Genomic DNA, 16,641 nt, shown 5'->3' with positions numbered 1-16,641 from the left:
ACTTGCCATCTAATTTGGGGGCTGGAACATTTTTGTCTTCTTTCTCTGTTTCTTCCAGTGGGAGGTTGGCTCATTTCTAATCCAGATGCCATGTGCACATCAGGGAACTCCAACTACCAGTACCCTGCTCCTCTGCCTTTGGCCTCTCCCCACTCCCACCATGGCTGTGAGCACTACTCTGGTCTCCACGGACGCAGGGCAGCTCCCTACCCTCCTCCCTACATGCATAGAAACCATTCTTCTACAGGTGTGTGACTCTGCTAATGATGCCCATGGGCAATGGGGGTGAAACAAACATGCAGTATGAAGGAAGACTGAAGTTAGCAGCTTTGTCCCTCACTCCCATCTGCTATTTTTTTCAGCAAAAAAAAATACACATATATATTTAATCAGATATGATTGTTCTGAAAAAAAAATCCCTATAGTTTTGCTCACAATATTTGGAGAAATGTCTATTGTTTATCTTTTCTTAATTGTGAACAGCCTTGCTCCAGGCTGACTGATGTCAATGATAATAGCAATAATAATAACTGATAATTATTTAAAACTTCTTTGAGATTTGCAAAGTACTTTATATATGTTATTTCATTTGAACCTCATATCAACTGTGAGGTAGGTACTACAGACATTATTCCTGTTTTATATTTGGGGATACTGAAGTTCAGAGAGCTTAAGTGATTTACTCATGGTTCCATAATGGGATTCGAACCCATCTTTTCCTAAGTTCAAGTACAGGACTATGTTTTGGATAGTTTTCAGGATGCATATGGCTGAGTCATGGAGCAAACCCATTTAATTCATCATGTGTCTCCTCTATGGCTACATTGAATAGCGGGAACCTGAAAGTTTGGGCTTCAACATTGGGGGGCTCTTAAGATGGTCTCTAGTGGGAACTGGATCCATTGAATGTCTCATTCTTAGTTTGATTCATGGACACCCATCCTTTGCATTTCATCAATATTTTTTCCATCTGGAAGATGATGATGTCGATATTAGTAATTCACATTTACATAGTGTTTTAAGGTTAACAAGGGTGATTTTTTGGGTAAGTAGTAAAAATGTTATTGTCCCCATTTCAGAGTTAAGGAAAATGAGGTTCAAAGAGGTTACATCCTAATGTAAAACGGCCAGTCATTATTAGAACTGGGGCTCACACAGACATTCTGACTTCAAAAGCCACTGCAACCTAGGACCATAGACTTAGAAGCTGAAGATGACTTGGAGGTCACCTAATCCAACACTTTCGTTTCACAAATGAACCTTGGGGAAGTCTAGTGATTTGCCCAAAATAACAAAATAATTGACAGAGCTATCATTCTAACCCAGGACCTCAGGATTTATATCCAATATTTCCCCCCTACTCTACTCCAGAATGCTAGAGAGTACAAGCAAGAACAGCAAGATTTAAGTACTTGTGTTCTGCTTTCCTTGCTGGATACTATTACACTTTCACAAACACAGGACTTCCAATAGCTCTCTCCTGCTTAAAAAAAAAATCCCCATCTCTTAGGCATTGGTCCACTGCTCCCTGCTTTGCTGGTTACTCCCATAAAGTGACTAGTTAAAATTCAGAAAGTGTAGCAATCTAATCCAAATTATTACATAGCTTTACTGTTACACTGGCGCTAAATTCTTCACTTCCTCCTCCCCTTTCCTCTTTTCCCCCTTTTCCCCTTCCCCCTTCCTTTCCCCTCCCCCTCCCCTCTCTCTTCCCCTCCCCTCCCCCTCCCTCCTGTCCCTCCCTCCTCTCCCTTCCCTCCCCTCCCCTCCTCTCCCTATCCCTTTCCCTTTCCTTTCCCCTCCCCTCCCCTCCCCTGCCCCTTCCTTCCCTCCCCCTCCCTTCCCCTCCCCTCCCCTGCCCCTTCCTTCCCTCCCCCTCCCTTCCCCTCCCCTCCCCTGCCCCTTCCTTCCCTCCCCTCCCTTCCCCTCATCCCTCTCCCTTTCCCTTCCCCCCCTCCCCCTCCCTCCCCCTCCTCCCCTCCCCTCCCCTCCCTTCCCCCTCCCTTCCCCTCCCCTCCCCTCCCCTCCCCTCCCTTCCCCTCCCTTCCCCTCCCTCCCCTCCCCCTCCCCTCCCTCCCCTCCCTCCTTCCCTCCCTTCCCTCCCCTCCCCTGCCCCTCCCCTCCTCTCCCCTTCCCTCCCCTAACCTCCCTTCCCTTCCTTTCCTTCCCTTTCCTTCCCCTTCACTTCCTCCTCTCCTTTCCCCTTCCCTTTCCCCTCCCCTTTCTTTCTTTTCCTCCCTCCCTCCCTCTCTCCCTTCTTCCCTCCCTTCCTCTCCTCCTCTTTTCTTCCTTTCCTCTTTCCCTTCTGAGATTATTTATTGAGCTCCAGTGACATGCTTAGCCCTGGAATAAGTGCAGTGGGGTGTGGGGGTGTGGGGAGTATGATAATGCAATGTAGGGGAACAACCATTTGGAAGGGAAAGAGAGTTTGGACACTGGAAGCCTTAGCTGAGCTGTTTATGGCTCACGGGCACAGTTTAGGGGAATTCCACTGTATTTGGTTCCTAGATGGGTCCTGAAATGTAAAAATATCATTGGTCTTCTAAGCCCTCTATCTGCATCCTGAGCCCGATTATTGTAATTTCCCCAAAGTGAACTTGATAGAGAGCTCAAGCAATAGCCTGCAAGTTTTTTCTGGAAACAACAGCTGGACTTCTTTATCCTCCGCTCCCCATGCCAGTGTGCTCTCAGTCCCCCATACCAACGGAGCGGCCTCTCCCCGGCCCAGGTAAGGCCAAATCAAGCAGAGCATGTGCACATGTCATTTCGGGGATTTCCATGGACACTGTGGATGTGCAGCCGGATTCATTGCTTAGAAATCCAATCCCAGACCCCTGCCTGCTACTGTGCTGTCTTTGCTTCCTATCTCTGGTACCAGAAGTTGATTTGATCTAGGTCCTTCCTTATTATGACCATGGTGGGGGAAGGGATGGAATTGGGAGCCATTGAGATGAAGCTGGAAAGCTTCTTTTTCTTCCTGGGAAGTACAGATTGGGAAGACATGAACTCACCACTGCATTCTGCTTTATTCTGAGTCAGGGCTTTAAGCAGGTGGGTGGGGAGAAGCTCAAGTCTGAGATCTTTTTCTTCAAATCAGTCCAAGGCATACACTCCTCTGAGGTGCCAGATGAGGACTGACTGAGAAAGATTAGGGAGTTAAAAGTAGAAGGGAAATTATAAATTAGGCAACCTGCCTGCTGGTTCAGACTCTGCCCTTTTCTGCATTTTTGATAAACCAACTTCTTCACCTTTGGCTTCTCTATGGATGTGTATGAAAAAAGCAGGGTCTAATGAGAGACCCTCACAGCACAGGCAATAGGTGTAACTGGAGGACCCATGATGAAATTCTAACCAGGCAAACTACATTTCATCCCAACTTCCTGCAGTCACCATTCATTCACTCACTCACTCCTTCACTTTTGTTAACTAACTGGTAAATGAAGGAAAACTATACCAGGCACTGCTACAACTAGGAATTTTGAAATTCAAGGAAAACATAAGAAATTACACCAAGAGCAAGGAGCATGAAGTATTCATATAGCCCAGAGAAGATGGAAGAAAGGCCAGTGGAAATGAAGTAAGAGTGGCCGATAATTTCTCAACTCTAGGGAACAATTATTTGAATTGAGATTAGTAGACGTCCTAAAAGAAGGTTAGGAGCATATGGTGGGATTTGGTTTGAGGGATAAAGACTAAAGGAGAAGAAACTGGATTAGGTTATGGGAAGAAATGAGATAAAGAATGAGGATGAATTTCTTTGGAGGGAAGGATTATGAGACACTAGGATGGGCAATGAAGGCAAGTTAAATTGATTTTTTTCCTGGAGATTAAGAGAAGTTTCAACTTGCTTGAGATAATATATAAGCCAGAAGAGCAAAAGGATGAGTTAGATCACCTCTGGAGTTTTTTTCCAGTCATAGGACTCAACAAAAAATTGTTCTGTGTTGGGATCATACAGAGGGTGTTAATGTTCCCAGTATAATACCTATAATCCAATCAACCAATTAACAAATATTTATTAAGCATCTGCCTATGCACCAGGTACTGTGTTAGATGCCGAGGATACAAAGAAAAAAATGAAGCAGTTCCTGCCCTCCAAGAGCTTCCGTTCTATTAGAAGAAGCAATGTATTGATGTAAAAATATGTACGAAATAAAGAAAAGGTAATTTTTGCAGGGAGAGCACTCACGTCTGGAAGGGATCAGGAAAGATCCTTTGTATTGAGTACTTGTATTGAGTTTTGAAGGAAACTAGGGATTGGAAGGAAATTCTAGTAAAGTCTTGAAGGAAACCCAATACTGAAAGAGCTGGCAGTATATCGTCAAAGCAAAGCAAAAGAAAACACGTACACGACATAATGTCCATAAATTCTTTCCACGTTGTTACTGGGAAATGGCTTTGGGGCCCATCAATGCTGTAATTCTGAATATTTAATGGAGCTATTGGTTGGAGGTTATCTTTGATCCTATCTTTATTATAGCTCTAAAAATCAGAAGACAAAGCAAGGAGTCTAGCTCCATGACAGTAGTCATGGCAGGAGAGGCTGAATTTACCACGGGAAGCAGTCAAGGCAACTGGGCATATGCTCCATGGGATATATTTCAGCATAAATCCAGCTACATAGGTAAAGCAAGTCAGTTGTCTCTTTCATGCAGGAGAGGAATGCTTATCACAAAGTATTGGCAGCCTTCTTAGAACCACAGGATCTTTAGAGCTGGATTTTAGGGCTCACGTAGTTCCACCCCCTCTTTTTACAGATGAGGGAATTAAAGTTGGGAGAAGTTAAGAGATTCGACTGAGTTTCACATGGTGGTTTCACACAGTCGATGGTAGAGCTCTTTCCACTGGACCATACTATGCCTTTTGGCTTTTCTAAAGACTTAGCAAAGGGGGGCAGCTAGGTGATGCAGTGGATAGACCACCGGCCCTGAAATCAGGAGGACCTGAATTCAAATCTGGCCTCAGACCAAACACTTGACACTTACTAGCTGTGGGACCCTGGGCAAGTCATTTAACTCCAATTGCCTAAAAAAAAAGACAGCAAATCTGTGACAGAGCTAAAGCTAGAAATAGAAGCCAAGGCTCCCTATCCCCAGGTGCCTGTGCTTTCCATCATGCTGCTTGTGCTTCTCTTATGCTTTCGGCAGGCTTGTTGCCCTCATCCGCCTTTAGTGTGCTATTGGGGTGTACTCTTCACGGTGCTGTTTTCCTCTGCAGTCACTACCCTTGCCTATGGACCATCAATAACAACGCCGGGAGCTCCGCTGACCCGGGCCCATCTGTGCACACCAGCTCTTCAGGCACATTTCTCCTAGGCAACACAGCTCTGTCCTCACCCCCTTCCTTGACCCCCATCCAAGTGCCCACTTGTGCCAGCACGGATACCATGGGGGAGTCCTCCCTCTCCGGCATTGCCGTGTCCACCTGGACAGCAGTAACATCCCATTCCTTCTGATGGGGGAGAGGGAGAAGCATTCTCTCTTTCCGTTATTGGACAATCCAATAAGGTCTGAAAATTAAGACCATCCATGGAGGGACTATAAACTGAAACCGTATCTGATGGATCCAGATGGATCAGACTTCAGACGATTCTTTCTCTCTTTTCTTAAAGGAGACAAGTTATCTCACTGAGAGGAGAAGGAAGAGGAGATTAGTACTACTAATGTTGGGAAGAGTTGGGGGAACTGGAATGAGCATAACATGGATTTTTGAGTTAGGTTAATATGTTAAAATGTTAGAATTAGTTTAGACTTCCCCTTCTCTATGCTCAAAACAGATTGAGGAGTCTAAACTTCAATTATCTTTTGAAGACAAAGCAGATTTTTGTTGGTGGAAGGTTGTGGGGAAGGGGTGTCTCTAGATATTATTGTCAGTAATTACTAGATTTTTTGGCCGACCTCAAGAGTCAAGAGGATAATTATAAAGAATGGTAGTTCTGAAACTGGGGAGAGATGCATTTAAGGTGTAGCCCGTATAGCTGTATGCATTTCAAACATTTTTTTTTTCTCAGATCCAATCCAATAGTTAAGATGATGCTGATGGTGCACCATTTCCCTGCCTTTTCCTCTAACTCTTTACATGTACTCTGTGGGAGGCTAGGTGGTGCAGTGGATAAAGTAACTGGCCTGGAGTCAAGAGTTCAAACTTAGCCTGAGTTCATCTTCCTGAGTTCAAATCTAGCCTCAGACACTTAGTAGCTGTGTGACCTTGGGCAAGTCTCTTAACCGTGTTTGCCTCAGTTTCCTCACCTGGAGAAGGAAATGGCAAACCACTCTAATATCTTTGCCAAGAAAACCCCAAATGGGGTCACAGAAACTTGGTCACGACTGAGCTAACAATTTTCTTTGCGACTTGTTTATTTATTCATTCAACAAAAATTATTTGAGTGAGTCCTTTGTGCACCTTGAATAAGTGAATGCCCTTGGAGCAAGGATGCTGGGGCCATTAGTGCTTACCTGAATTTGGCTTTGAAGATGACGCTCCCAAGAAGGGTTATTATGAACTTGCAGCTGGTAGTGGGAATAAAAAAATATAATCATTTATCGTTAATAGCAAGTGTGCCAGGACGAGGAGGGAGAAAATTAAGTCAGAACTGCCTAGCAGGGAGGGGGAGGAGAGCTCTGTCAAATGTATCCCTGTGAGAGTATGAATTTTGGAACCTGAAAAAAATGTTAATGATGTTCCTAGATTTCTCATTTGAGGTGCAATAAATGCTTGTTATTATTGGTATTTTAAGACACGGTGTCCCAATCTATTGTAGCAGCCTTGGGCACTTAAGATTTTCTTTAAAAAAAATAATTGTTTTTTAGGCAAGGCAATCAGGGTTAAGTGACTTGCCCAGGGTCACACATCTAGTGAGTATCATTTGTCTGAGGCTAGATTTGAATTCAGGTCCTCCTGACTTCAGGGCCATTGCACTACCTAGATGCCCCAATTCTTTTTTTTTTAAAGCTTGAATGACTTCTCAATGACTTTCCTACCTTTCCTGTCACCAATAGAACTTTCCCCTGTAACAAAGAATTATATTTAAGCAAAACAAATCCACACATTGGCCATATCTGAAAATACTTCCTTGTGACTACCACCCCCTTCCTTGGAATTAGGAGTAGTCAGTAATGCTAAAAATAAGAAGTCTTTATGGGCACCTTCCAATGCACAAAAAAGGGAGTTTACTGTTCTAACCCATGACATATTAGATTATGGTGTGAAAGGCAATGGAGGATGAATTTAGGTCAAAAGAGATATAGATATTTGAGTCACTGGAGAAACAAAGATATACCTGGGTGGGTTTCAGTTCCTGGAACTTGGGTACAATGATCTTTAGCCCATGGCAGGGGGAGGAATGGGGTTGATGATCTTCAAGAGTCAGGGTCTTCAGATCTGGCATGATAACGTTTCTCTAGGCTCTCAACATGCCTCCTATAAGTTCATCTGGGTTCTGTCCTTGTTCTAGGGTCACTTGGAGCACACAAAGACAATCTGGAGATGTGAAACTGAGGTATCTGATTTCAGATGATGGTTTCAACCTCCTCTCACTCTGTATTCTTTACTAGCCCTTTGACTAAGACCAGACTGATGAATTGGGAATTCACTTTCTTCCTTCACTTTCACCCCCAACTGCTGGACACATGAGTAAGAGCCACACATGGTTAAGGATCATAGTTTCAGAGGTGGAAGGGATCTTAGAGGTCATCTTGTCCAACTTTCTCATTTTATAAATGAGCAAATGGAGGCCTAGAGAAGTTAATGACTTGTCCCGGGTCACACAGTTAGAATAAGAGATTGGATTTGAACTAACATCTCCTAATATCAAATTCAGTTGTTTTCCCCCAATGTTTGTACCAATTTGAATTTGAACTTGTGTTTTTTTCATTGTTTGTACCACTTGGCCCATCCATTGCACAAGAGGGCTGATTGCTTTTCTTTTTATCCTCAGCACTTAGCATAGTACCTGGCCCACAGAAAGCACTTAATAAATGCTGGTTGACTGATTGACTGGTTTTTGATCTGAAGAACCAGTTTTCAAACCATCTTTATCTAAGAGCATTCATTGAGAATTCATTTTATTTAGGATAATAAAAATTTGTCTTAGAATCTTGGTACTGCTAGGTTTCCAAGAGCTTCTTGGGGATGATAAAGTCCAGGGGATCAAAAGCAGATAGCAGGTATGCCACAGTAAACATATATTTATTGAATCATGTTCTGTCTTACTTCATGGTGTCCCCTGTAAAAATCTATCCATAGTCCTTAGTCTTATATGCACCTTCCTTATATAACCACATGCTAAAAAAGTCAACCTATGCCTTCATTTGTCACATGGTGTTGTATTTGCTCAGATGCCTCAACAACAACAGGGATTGCTGTGTTCTTCCCTTCCTATTGGAATGGGAATCAGTGGCCCTACAATACCTCCCCTAAGTATTGAAAACACACAAGCCCTCTCCCTCACAAGCACTGGAATATAAATACCTGAAAAGAAAACCCTTAAGTCCTTATGTCTGATGAAGTAGAGCTATGCCTAAGACAGGACAGCTAGAGCTTTTGCCAGGTGCTACTGCTAGTGGTTATGTCCATGTGTTTCAGGTTTCACAGTCCTTTCCCTTGTAAAAGAGTGTGTTTGTGTGTGTGTGTGTTATGGGGAGGTAGTAGGGGGAAGTGGGCCTCCTGGAGAGGAAAAGGAATTGGGGTCACTGATTAATGAAGGATAGGGGAAAGGATGGGTCACACCCTTTATTTACGCAGATGTACCTGTATTTGGACTATCCCAAGGCCCACTGATGTGCTCCCCCAGTCCCTGATGTGCTGCAGACTAGCCTCTCTGAGGGATGGTCCATCTCTCTCTCACTCAGCTGAATTTACGCTCCAACCAAGTTGCTAGTGCTGCATGTACACCCAAGATATACCAATAGTAGCTCCACCTGTTCCCTCTATGTTCATGAGCAGGACCAAAATGCTCCATCTTTAAGATGGATGGGATCCATTTTGAGAGGGCTAAAAGGAAGCAACTTTTCAATTCAGGCTTTAGTCTGGGGAGACTTGAGTCCTGTGATAGGAGCAGGGGTGGCTGAGAGTCCTGCTTGGATGCCTAGAAATTTCTACCTTTTCTTATTCTTGAATTGTTGGTTGGGAACTCAACTGGTCTGGAAGTAATACCATTCTTCCAAGTTTTTGCTGTTTTCCTTAAGCTGCTTCACCCAGCTCTGGGTCCCTTGTGGAAACTTGTCTTGTTCTTCAGTTCAATTCAATTTAGCTTAATTAACATTTATTAAATGCCTACTCTGTTTACAACACTGTTTTTGGCTGAATATGGTGCACCCAGACAACTTTTCTTTGGGATGCAGTGTGGCATGGTGGGAAGGACCACTGCATTTTGAGCTGAGGTACCTGGATTGGATTCCTGGTTCTGCCCCTTGCTAGCTGTGTGGTTTTGGGCAGTTCACTTGACCTGTAAAAGAAAAGGAGTTGAATTCTCAGGTCCCTTCTGGCTCTGATTGTACAATTTAATGATTTTCTTAAGTTCCTCAAGGCCAGAAGGGTGTATTTACCAATGTTCCTTAGTGTTACCATTAGAGACCATAAGATATTATTACTGCAGAGTCCATACCAGGTGGACTTTTTATAAGAGCTATTCTGTTTGTTTGGTGGCTACTTGGATTTCGTTAGATTGTTTCCTTACATTGGAATGGCGGGCCATCAAGTCATTATCATCATCAAACATTTATTGGAGCTCCAACCATCCTGCATTTAAGGAGGGCGTCGTACTTAGCAAATACAGTCAGGTCCCTGCCAGAATCTTTGTAGAGCCCCTCAGGCCTGGGAGGGACTGACTTCTTGGGCTCATGACACTTCACAGAAAGAAATTTACGGCACAGTACTTCCTTAGTTTATTGATCAGATCAGTTTGGTTTCATGCGAAACGGCAAAGTAAGCATTAGCCAAGGACAAAGCAACTTTCATTGGTAAGATTAAAAAAAATTCCTTATTTTACACCACTGATCTAGATGTCCCACCTTTGGGACAGGCATCAGCCCCTCACGGCTCTTCAGTTCCTTCTCTGGCTCGTGTTCCTGGATCCAGCCCTGCCTGGTGGGAGGATAAAGGTTAATTTTTCTTGAATGATTGCGGCCCTGGTTTGTTTTAGCTCCTCACTCAGGGCCCTGTGCTCCCTGATCTTTTCTGCTGTGATTCTAAGCTTAACTTCCTCCCACCTGCTTAATGCAAATTCACCACCCAATGACTTTCTAGCCTCCTGGGTAGCCTTTATTGATCGCCTCTCATGACTCTGGGTCATTATATCTCATCCCAGACATTATCACAACTTCAGTAGGTTAATAAAATGAAAAAGATCCGCTCAAGTTATTCAGGCCTGGTTTGGTTTGTTAAAAGAGAAAATAATCAAAACCAGACCAGACCAGTGGTAGAAGAGGGAAGGAACTGAGTTTTGATTAAACATCTACTATGTGTCAGTCACTGTGTTAAGTGCTTTCTAAATATCATCTCATTTGATCTCCACTACAACCCTGGGAGATAAGTGCTACTATTATCCCATTTTACAGTTGAGGAAACTGAGGCAGATAGAAATTAAGTGACTTGCCCAAAGTCACACAGCTAGTCTCTGAGATCATTTTTGAACTCAGATATTCCTGACTTTATGGGGGCTTTATCCTATCCTGTACCACCTAGCTGCCTCTAGAGTGGAGAGGGCTAGGTAATCCTTTTACATGGAAGCAGACAGGAAGGGGTTGGCATTTTAGCTTTACACCGTTCTTGGTTATGTGTGATAACTCTTTTTGTGTTTATTCTATACTTGGAATTTGACACTGGCCTTTACTAGCTCAGTGGCCTAGTAATTAGGCTCTTATAGGCTCCTCTGGAAGGTCTTAAGAAGTTTTGGGATACCTGCCTGGTGTGAAGTAGGGAGGGCTGAAGAACATAGGCCAATAAATTCTAAGAGGGTAAGGAACAAATCTGAGGCCTGGTAAATCTAATTTACTTGTTTTTTTAAAGAGTGGTGTGAAGTACAGCAGATTCCAACCAGTTAAAATCAGGCAGAAATGAAAATAACACACTTATTTTGGGGAAGAGTCATCATGTGGCCATCAGCCAGTCTCATCTCTTGCCCTATAAATAGTCTTGTAGGAATTTGCCTCGCACATCTCATCCCATCCTTAAGCTTGTTCACGTCTGCCCTCTACTTTTTGCTAGGCTGTTGTGTTTTTCCAAAAAAATTGCCAATAAAGTATCACACTTTACTGTAAATCATGATACAATGTCAATAAGCCATCTTCCTTTGCATTTCAAAAATGCTTCCTTAAAAAAAAAGTAACACCACTAATTGAAGAGTATCACGGGAAGCAGTAGAAGTCCATTATGGTTTTTACCCACACAGCAATTGGGGCCAATGCCCAATTCATTCATAAAAAAGAAAGGATTAAAAAAAAAACCCTCTGGGGCTTAAGGTGTGAAAAGAGATATTCTCAAACTCAGTGAAATAAAGCCAATTTTTCCTGAAGCAAGAACTATTCCCAACCTAAAGCTAACCCATTTCTTTTGGAAGATGGCATCCTTTGGACTGGAGGGGGTAGTTCATCTGGTTCAGGTGACTTGAATTCAGTAAGGGCAGCTGATTGCTCCCTAGTGATTTCTTCATTTGTTCTGGGCATATCCTTGAAGGCATTTCTGTTCTGTCTTCTCCAGTGCAAAGATCACTTTACTTGGTAAAGAAAACAGAAGCAAGAACTGAGCAGCTCTACTTTCTCTCTGTGGTCAGTTATCCTTGTCCCATCCACCCCAAGCAATGGGTCTTCCCCCCCCCATCTCTTAAAAAATAACCAGCCACCAACCGTATTCTTGGCCTTACTTTTCCTTGCCAGCCTCAGCTTATTCTGAGCTTTAGCACCTCTAATATTGTTGGCCATATCTTCATCAGGTGCCATGCTATCCCATGCCTGTGGTAATCAAGAAGGTTGATAAAGGCAAAAAGAGGAAGAGAAAAACTAATGTGGAAACATAACCCAACCCAACCCAAACAATGTTATAGTTCCCTGAAGGAGTGACTGAATCTTGCAGAGTCCCAATAAGGACCAAATCCTGGGTTTAAATAATCAGGTCCATATGAAGTCAAATCTTTGTAATTCATAGTGGGAGTCTCAGTGTGACTATAAGCAGGAGTTGCATCAGGGCTATAGCCAACATGATGACACTTTCTGTATAGTTACAATCCTCATCACAAGTCAGGGAGAATTGCCTCATACCACTACCCTCTTAATGCTCATGACTCTCCATCTCTGGGAGACCAGAGTGGGGTAGTGATGGAAATTTTTGCCCTCTGAGAGACCTCCGAGGGACTACCCCCTTCTTCTCTGGGGGTTAGATGCCTTCACTTCCTCTTTATTGCCATAAAATCTGGCCCCTCCTAACAATGCCCTACATTGGTCTGATGATCACTGTGTGCTCTACTTTCCATAATGTGGAGAGATTATGTTACAGTACAGCAATAGGGTCCCTAGCTTCCCTAGCTTCCACTGCTGCTGGGAGCTGATGTCTCGTCCACTGTTGCTGAGAGCTAGGTTTCTGCTCATTCCATCTGTTGTCTACTGCCTCTGAGGCCCTTGTCTACCTGCTACCCACTACTGTTTCTGGGGACCATGTATTCTCCCCCTCTCTACTGTCTGTTGCTTTTTTTTTTTGTCACAGGGACCTGTAGCCCTACCTGATACTCACTGCTGTCTGCTGCCCTGGGACCTTAAATTCCATAGAGTCCACATTTTATAAATGAAGAAACTGGAGGTTAACACTACCCCAGGATTGTATAACTACAGGGGGTTGGAGCTGGAATGTAAATCCAAGACATATGGCACCAGTTAGTCAATAATCATTTATTATTCACTGCTACGTGCCAGGCTTGGGATACAAAAAGAGGCAAAAGACATGCCAGGTCAAACACACTTTCCACTATAGTAATCTCTAGCAAATTAACCTTTCCACTTCAGTGTCTCTCAAGCAATCATACATGCCCAGGCTTTTTCCCTAATTGTTCAAGAAAAGAAGTTTGTTGTTATGGGGGAACTACCCACCTGGCTCTCTGTATATAAGGTCATTCCTCTAGAATCTAGATCACTCAGAAAGTATTCTTTATTGCATTCCACTGAGATATTCCATTCATTCTATCCCATCCCATCCCACAAATCCCACCCATTCCATCTTATACTATCTCATTTTATATTATCCCATCCCATTCCATCCAATTTCATCCTATACTATCACATTCTATATCACCTTGTCCCATTCCATCCCATCCCATCCCATCCCATCCTTCACCATTCCAGTTTTCTAATCATACCAAGCCTATGGATAATGTGGGGATACAGATTTTCATTCAGTACATTAACAATTGTTATGTACAAACAAGACATAAACAGAATACGTTGGAAATAATTATAGAGACACCAGTATTAAGGGAGATGGGGAAGGACTCCTTGAAGAGGGTGGAATTTGGGGCAGCTAGGTGGCGCAGCAAATAGAGCACCGGCCCTGGATTCAGGAGGACCTGAGTTCAAATCCGGCCTCAGACACATAACACTAGCTGTGTGACCCTGGGCAAGTCACTTAACCCCATTGCCTAACAAAAAGAAAAAAAGAAAAAAAAAGGTGGAATTTTAGCTGAGATTTGAAAGAAGCCAGTGAAGTCAAGAGGCAGAGATGAGAGAATTCTAGGCATGGAAAAAAGCCAGTGAAACTGCAGGGAGTTGAGAGACAGAGTCTTGTGTGAGGAACAGCAAGGAGAGAGTGTCAATGGATCATAGGGTATGTGGAAGGGAGTAAGGTTTCAGAATATTAAAGAGGCAGGAAGGTAACAGGTTGTGAAGGGCTAGGTAAGGGGCTTGGCTAGGGTTATGCAGCATGTATGTGTTAGTACGTGAACTCAGGTCCTCTGGACTTTGAGGACCATTCTCTAGTCTCTTCACTCTACTGCCCCTCATCCAATTTAGATGAAAAAAAATGTACAGAATAAGGAAAGAAGGAGAAATGATGGAGGGTGAATACCAAACTGTGGTACAGTCTTAAAAGAATAGGAAATAATGTACAAAAGGAGCTGAAGTTGGCAAGGAAAGCTAAGGGTTAATCAAAGAGTGACTTTCTCTGGGGAGGAGGATTTTGTTGTGATCTCAAGAAAAACAGAGGTCTCAAAGAAGGGATGGATCAAGGCTCAGGGTGGGGAGAACCTACAGCTGGCTCACTTGCTGAAAGCTTTCCCTATTCTGGACCTAGACCTGACACCTCCTCTTTCTTTATATCCCTACTTGTGCCCTTTCTGAAAACCTCTATGCCCCTTACTTGTAAACCTCCACCTGCCCTGGCCAGCTCCTTAAGTCTCCCTGCCTGTGACAAGAGAGGAAGGAAGCCCACTAGATGCTCCTGAATATGCACCTCTTTCTCCTCCCCCACCATTATAAAATCCGTGACATCTGGGTATGAATTTTGTCTCTGTTATTAGTAGTTTTGTTAGCATAAAGAAGTCACTTAACTAACCTCTCAGTGCCCCAGGCAAGTCTCTGAACCCTGGAAGCTGCAGAACACCGATCAATCTGCATTGGTAGAGAGGTTTTCATTATTAGGAAGCTACTTACAGCAGTGGAATTACAGATCCCTACCCCACCAAAAACCCTCTTGTGTCTGCTTCACAAATTTGTTAATATCAAGTGAGGTAATGTCCCATCATAAATAAATTAGGGAAAGATGAAAAAAAATTACCTATCAAATCTATAGATAGGAAAAAGGTTCATGACCAAACAGGAACACAGAGGACTGCGGAATATAAAGTAGATAATTTTGATTACATAAATTAAAAGGTTTTTTTCACAAACAAATCTGATAAAGCTAAGATTAAAAGGGAAACAACAGGGAAAAAAATAAAGCTTTGCAATAAGTTTCTCTGATAAAGGTCTTATTTCTAAGATATATGAAGAACTGATTAAAATTTTTAAGAAAAAGAGATATTCCCAAATTGATAAATGGTTTAAGGAATAGACAGTTATCAAGGGAAGAAATCCAGGGCTCCAAATTACTACTAATTAGAGAAATGCAAATCAAAACAGTTCTGAGATTTTATCTCACATCCATCAGAGTGTCAAAGATGACAAAAAAGAAAATATATACATGTTGGAAGGAATATGGGAAAACAGACGTGTTGATACACTATTGGTAGAGTTGTGGATGGGTTCAACCAGGGATGCACTGGTGAATGTTTTTAAGAAAGTTTTAAAAAATGTAGGCACAACATACTTTTATGTTTAATTTGCATTATTAACGTATTTTCCATCACTTTCTTAGGTCTAGATAATAAACAAAAGAATATATTAGGTCAATTTATAGTATTTGCCATTTTTCAAGGTGCAAATGCTCACACTGAAAATTAAACACTCGACTCTAGGGAGCCGGTTTGAGCTGGCTCCAGCATACCCCTGGTGCAACCATTCTGGAAAACAATTTGCAATTACACACAGAAAGTTACTAAATAGTGCATATCTTTTTCTCTAGCTATATCACAGCTAGGTCTATTCTCAAACGAGATTATAGAAAGAGTAAGACATCCTTCATGTACAAAATTATTTACAGCAGCTTTTTGTAGTGGCAACTTCCCTATCACCGCAAAATATGGGGATGCCCAAAATTGACAATAAGTTGGGGTGTAATGAATGTGAGCGAGTACTATTGTGCTGTAAGAAATAAGGAAATAGATGATTTCAAGAGACGTGGGAAGACTTGATGAATGGAGACAGAGGGAAATGAGAAGGACCAGAAGAACAATTTGTATTATAACATCAATATTATAAAAAGAAATAATAAAAAAACCCTTCTATGAATGGATGAAAAATGAAATAAAGAAAATGATTTATACAATGATGACAACACTGTAAAAATAAGCTACTTTGAGAGTTGTTGGAATAAAAACTGTGGTCAATATGATGACTATTCATGATTCCAGAGGACCTTCAATGAAACATGCTATCCATGACAGAGAGGTGATGAATTTAGGGTGTGGAATGAAACATAGATGTTTGAATGCAGCCCTTGGGAGAATTTGTCTTGTTTGGCTATCTATATTTGCTATAAAGGGATTTGTTTTACTTTTTCTTTTCCTGATGGGACTGGGGTGGGGGAGGAGAGGAGGGAGAGAAAATAGATTTTTGTTAATTAAAAAAAAATAAAGAATTGTGGGTATATGTGTGTGTATTACAGATGTGAAATATTGCATGTACTTCAAGATAAGATCTCTGCACTATTAATCTTGTTTTATAGTTGTTTTACTTTGTTGCAAGAGACTTACCATAAAGTGGGATTAATCTGTAAATGCTTGCAATGGAAAAATAAAACTCAGCAATGAAATTTAAAATAAAACTTAAAAAAAAAGGATCTGTCTTGCTTTGGAGGTGACTATTCCTCAGTCTCCCTACACATCAGTTAGGAGGCTGTCCAAGAGCTTAGTGAAGGCCGGTAAGCTAAGACCAAGTGCTGATCATTGCTGACTCACTTCCCCTTCCTGCTATGTTCTGAAGACCACTACTCCTGACATTCTGAGGGCAGTCTCTGTGGCTGTATCCTTGTCCCTGTTCCCCTTATTCTTTACCCCAGAGAGCT

At 42.4% G+C, this 16,641-nt stretch overlaps 1 protein-coding gene across 1 annotated transcript in view; it reads left to right on the top strand.

Annotated features, from left to right (window-relative positions):
- Positions 1-16,395, top strand: part of TBX19 (T-box transcription factor 19) — a 51,936-nt gene extending 35,541 nt beyond the window's left edge. Inside the window, exons 6-8 of the mRNA XM_078156507.1 lie at positions 59-247; positions 2,593-2,728; positions 5,218-16,395. Of these exons, the coding sequence (XP_078012633.1) occupies positions 59-247; positions 2,593-2,728; positions 5,218-5,455 (563 nt within the window). The 3' untranslated portion in view covers positions 5,456-16,395. The remainder of the gene's footprint in view (positions 1-58; positions 248-2,592; positions 2,729-5,217) is intronic.
- Positions 16,396-16,641: the final 246 nt, after the last annotated feature.

The sequence above is a fragment of the Phascolarctos cinereus genome, unplaced genomic scaffold (genome assembly GCF_003287225.1).
Source record: "Phascolarctos cinereus isolate Bilbo 61053 unplaced genomic scaffold, phaCin_HiC Scaffold_5;HRSCAF=322, whole genome shotgun sequence".
Taxonomy (NCBI): Eukaryota; Metazoa; Chordata; class Mammalia; order Diprotodontia; family Phascolarctidae; genus Phascolarctos; species Phascolarctos cinereus.
This window is presented reverse-complemented; position numbering and strand designations above follow the sequence as displayed.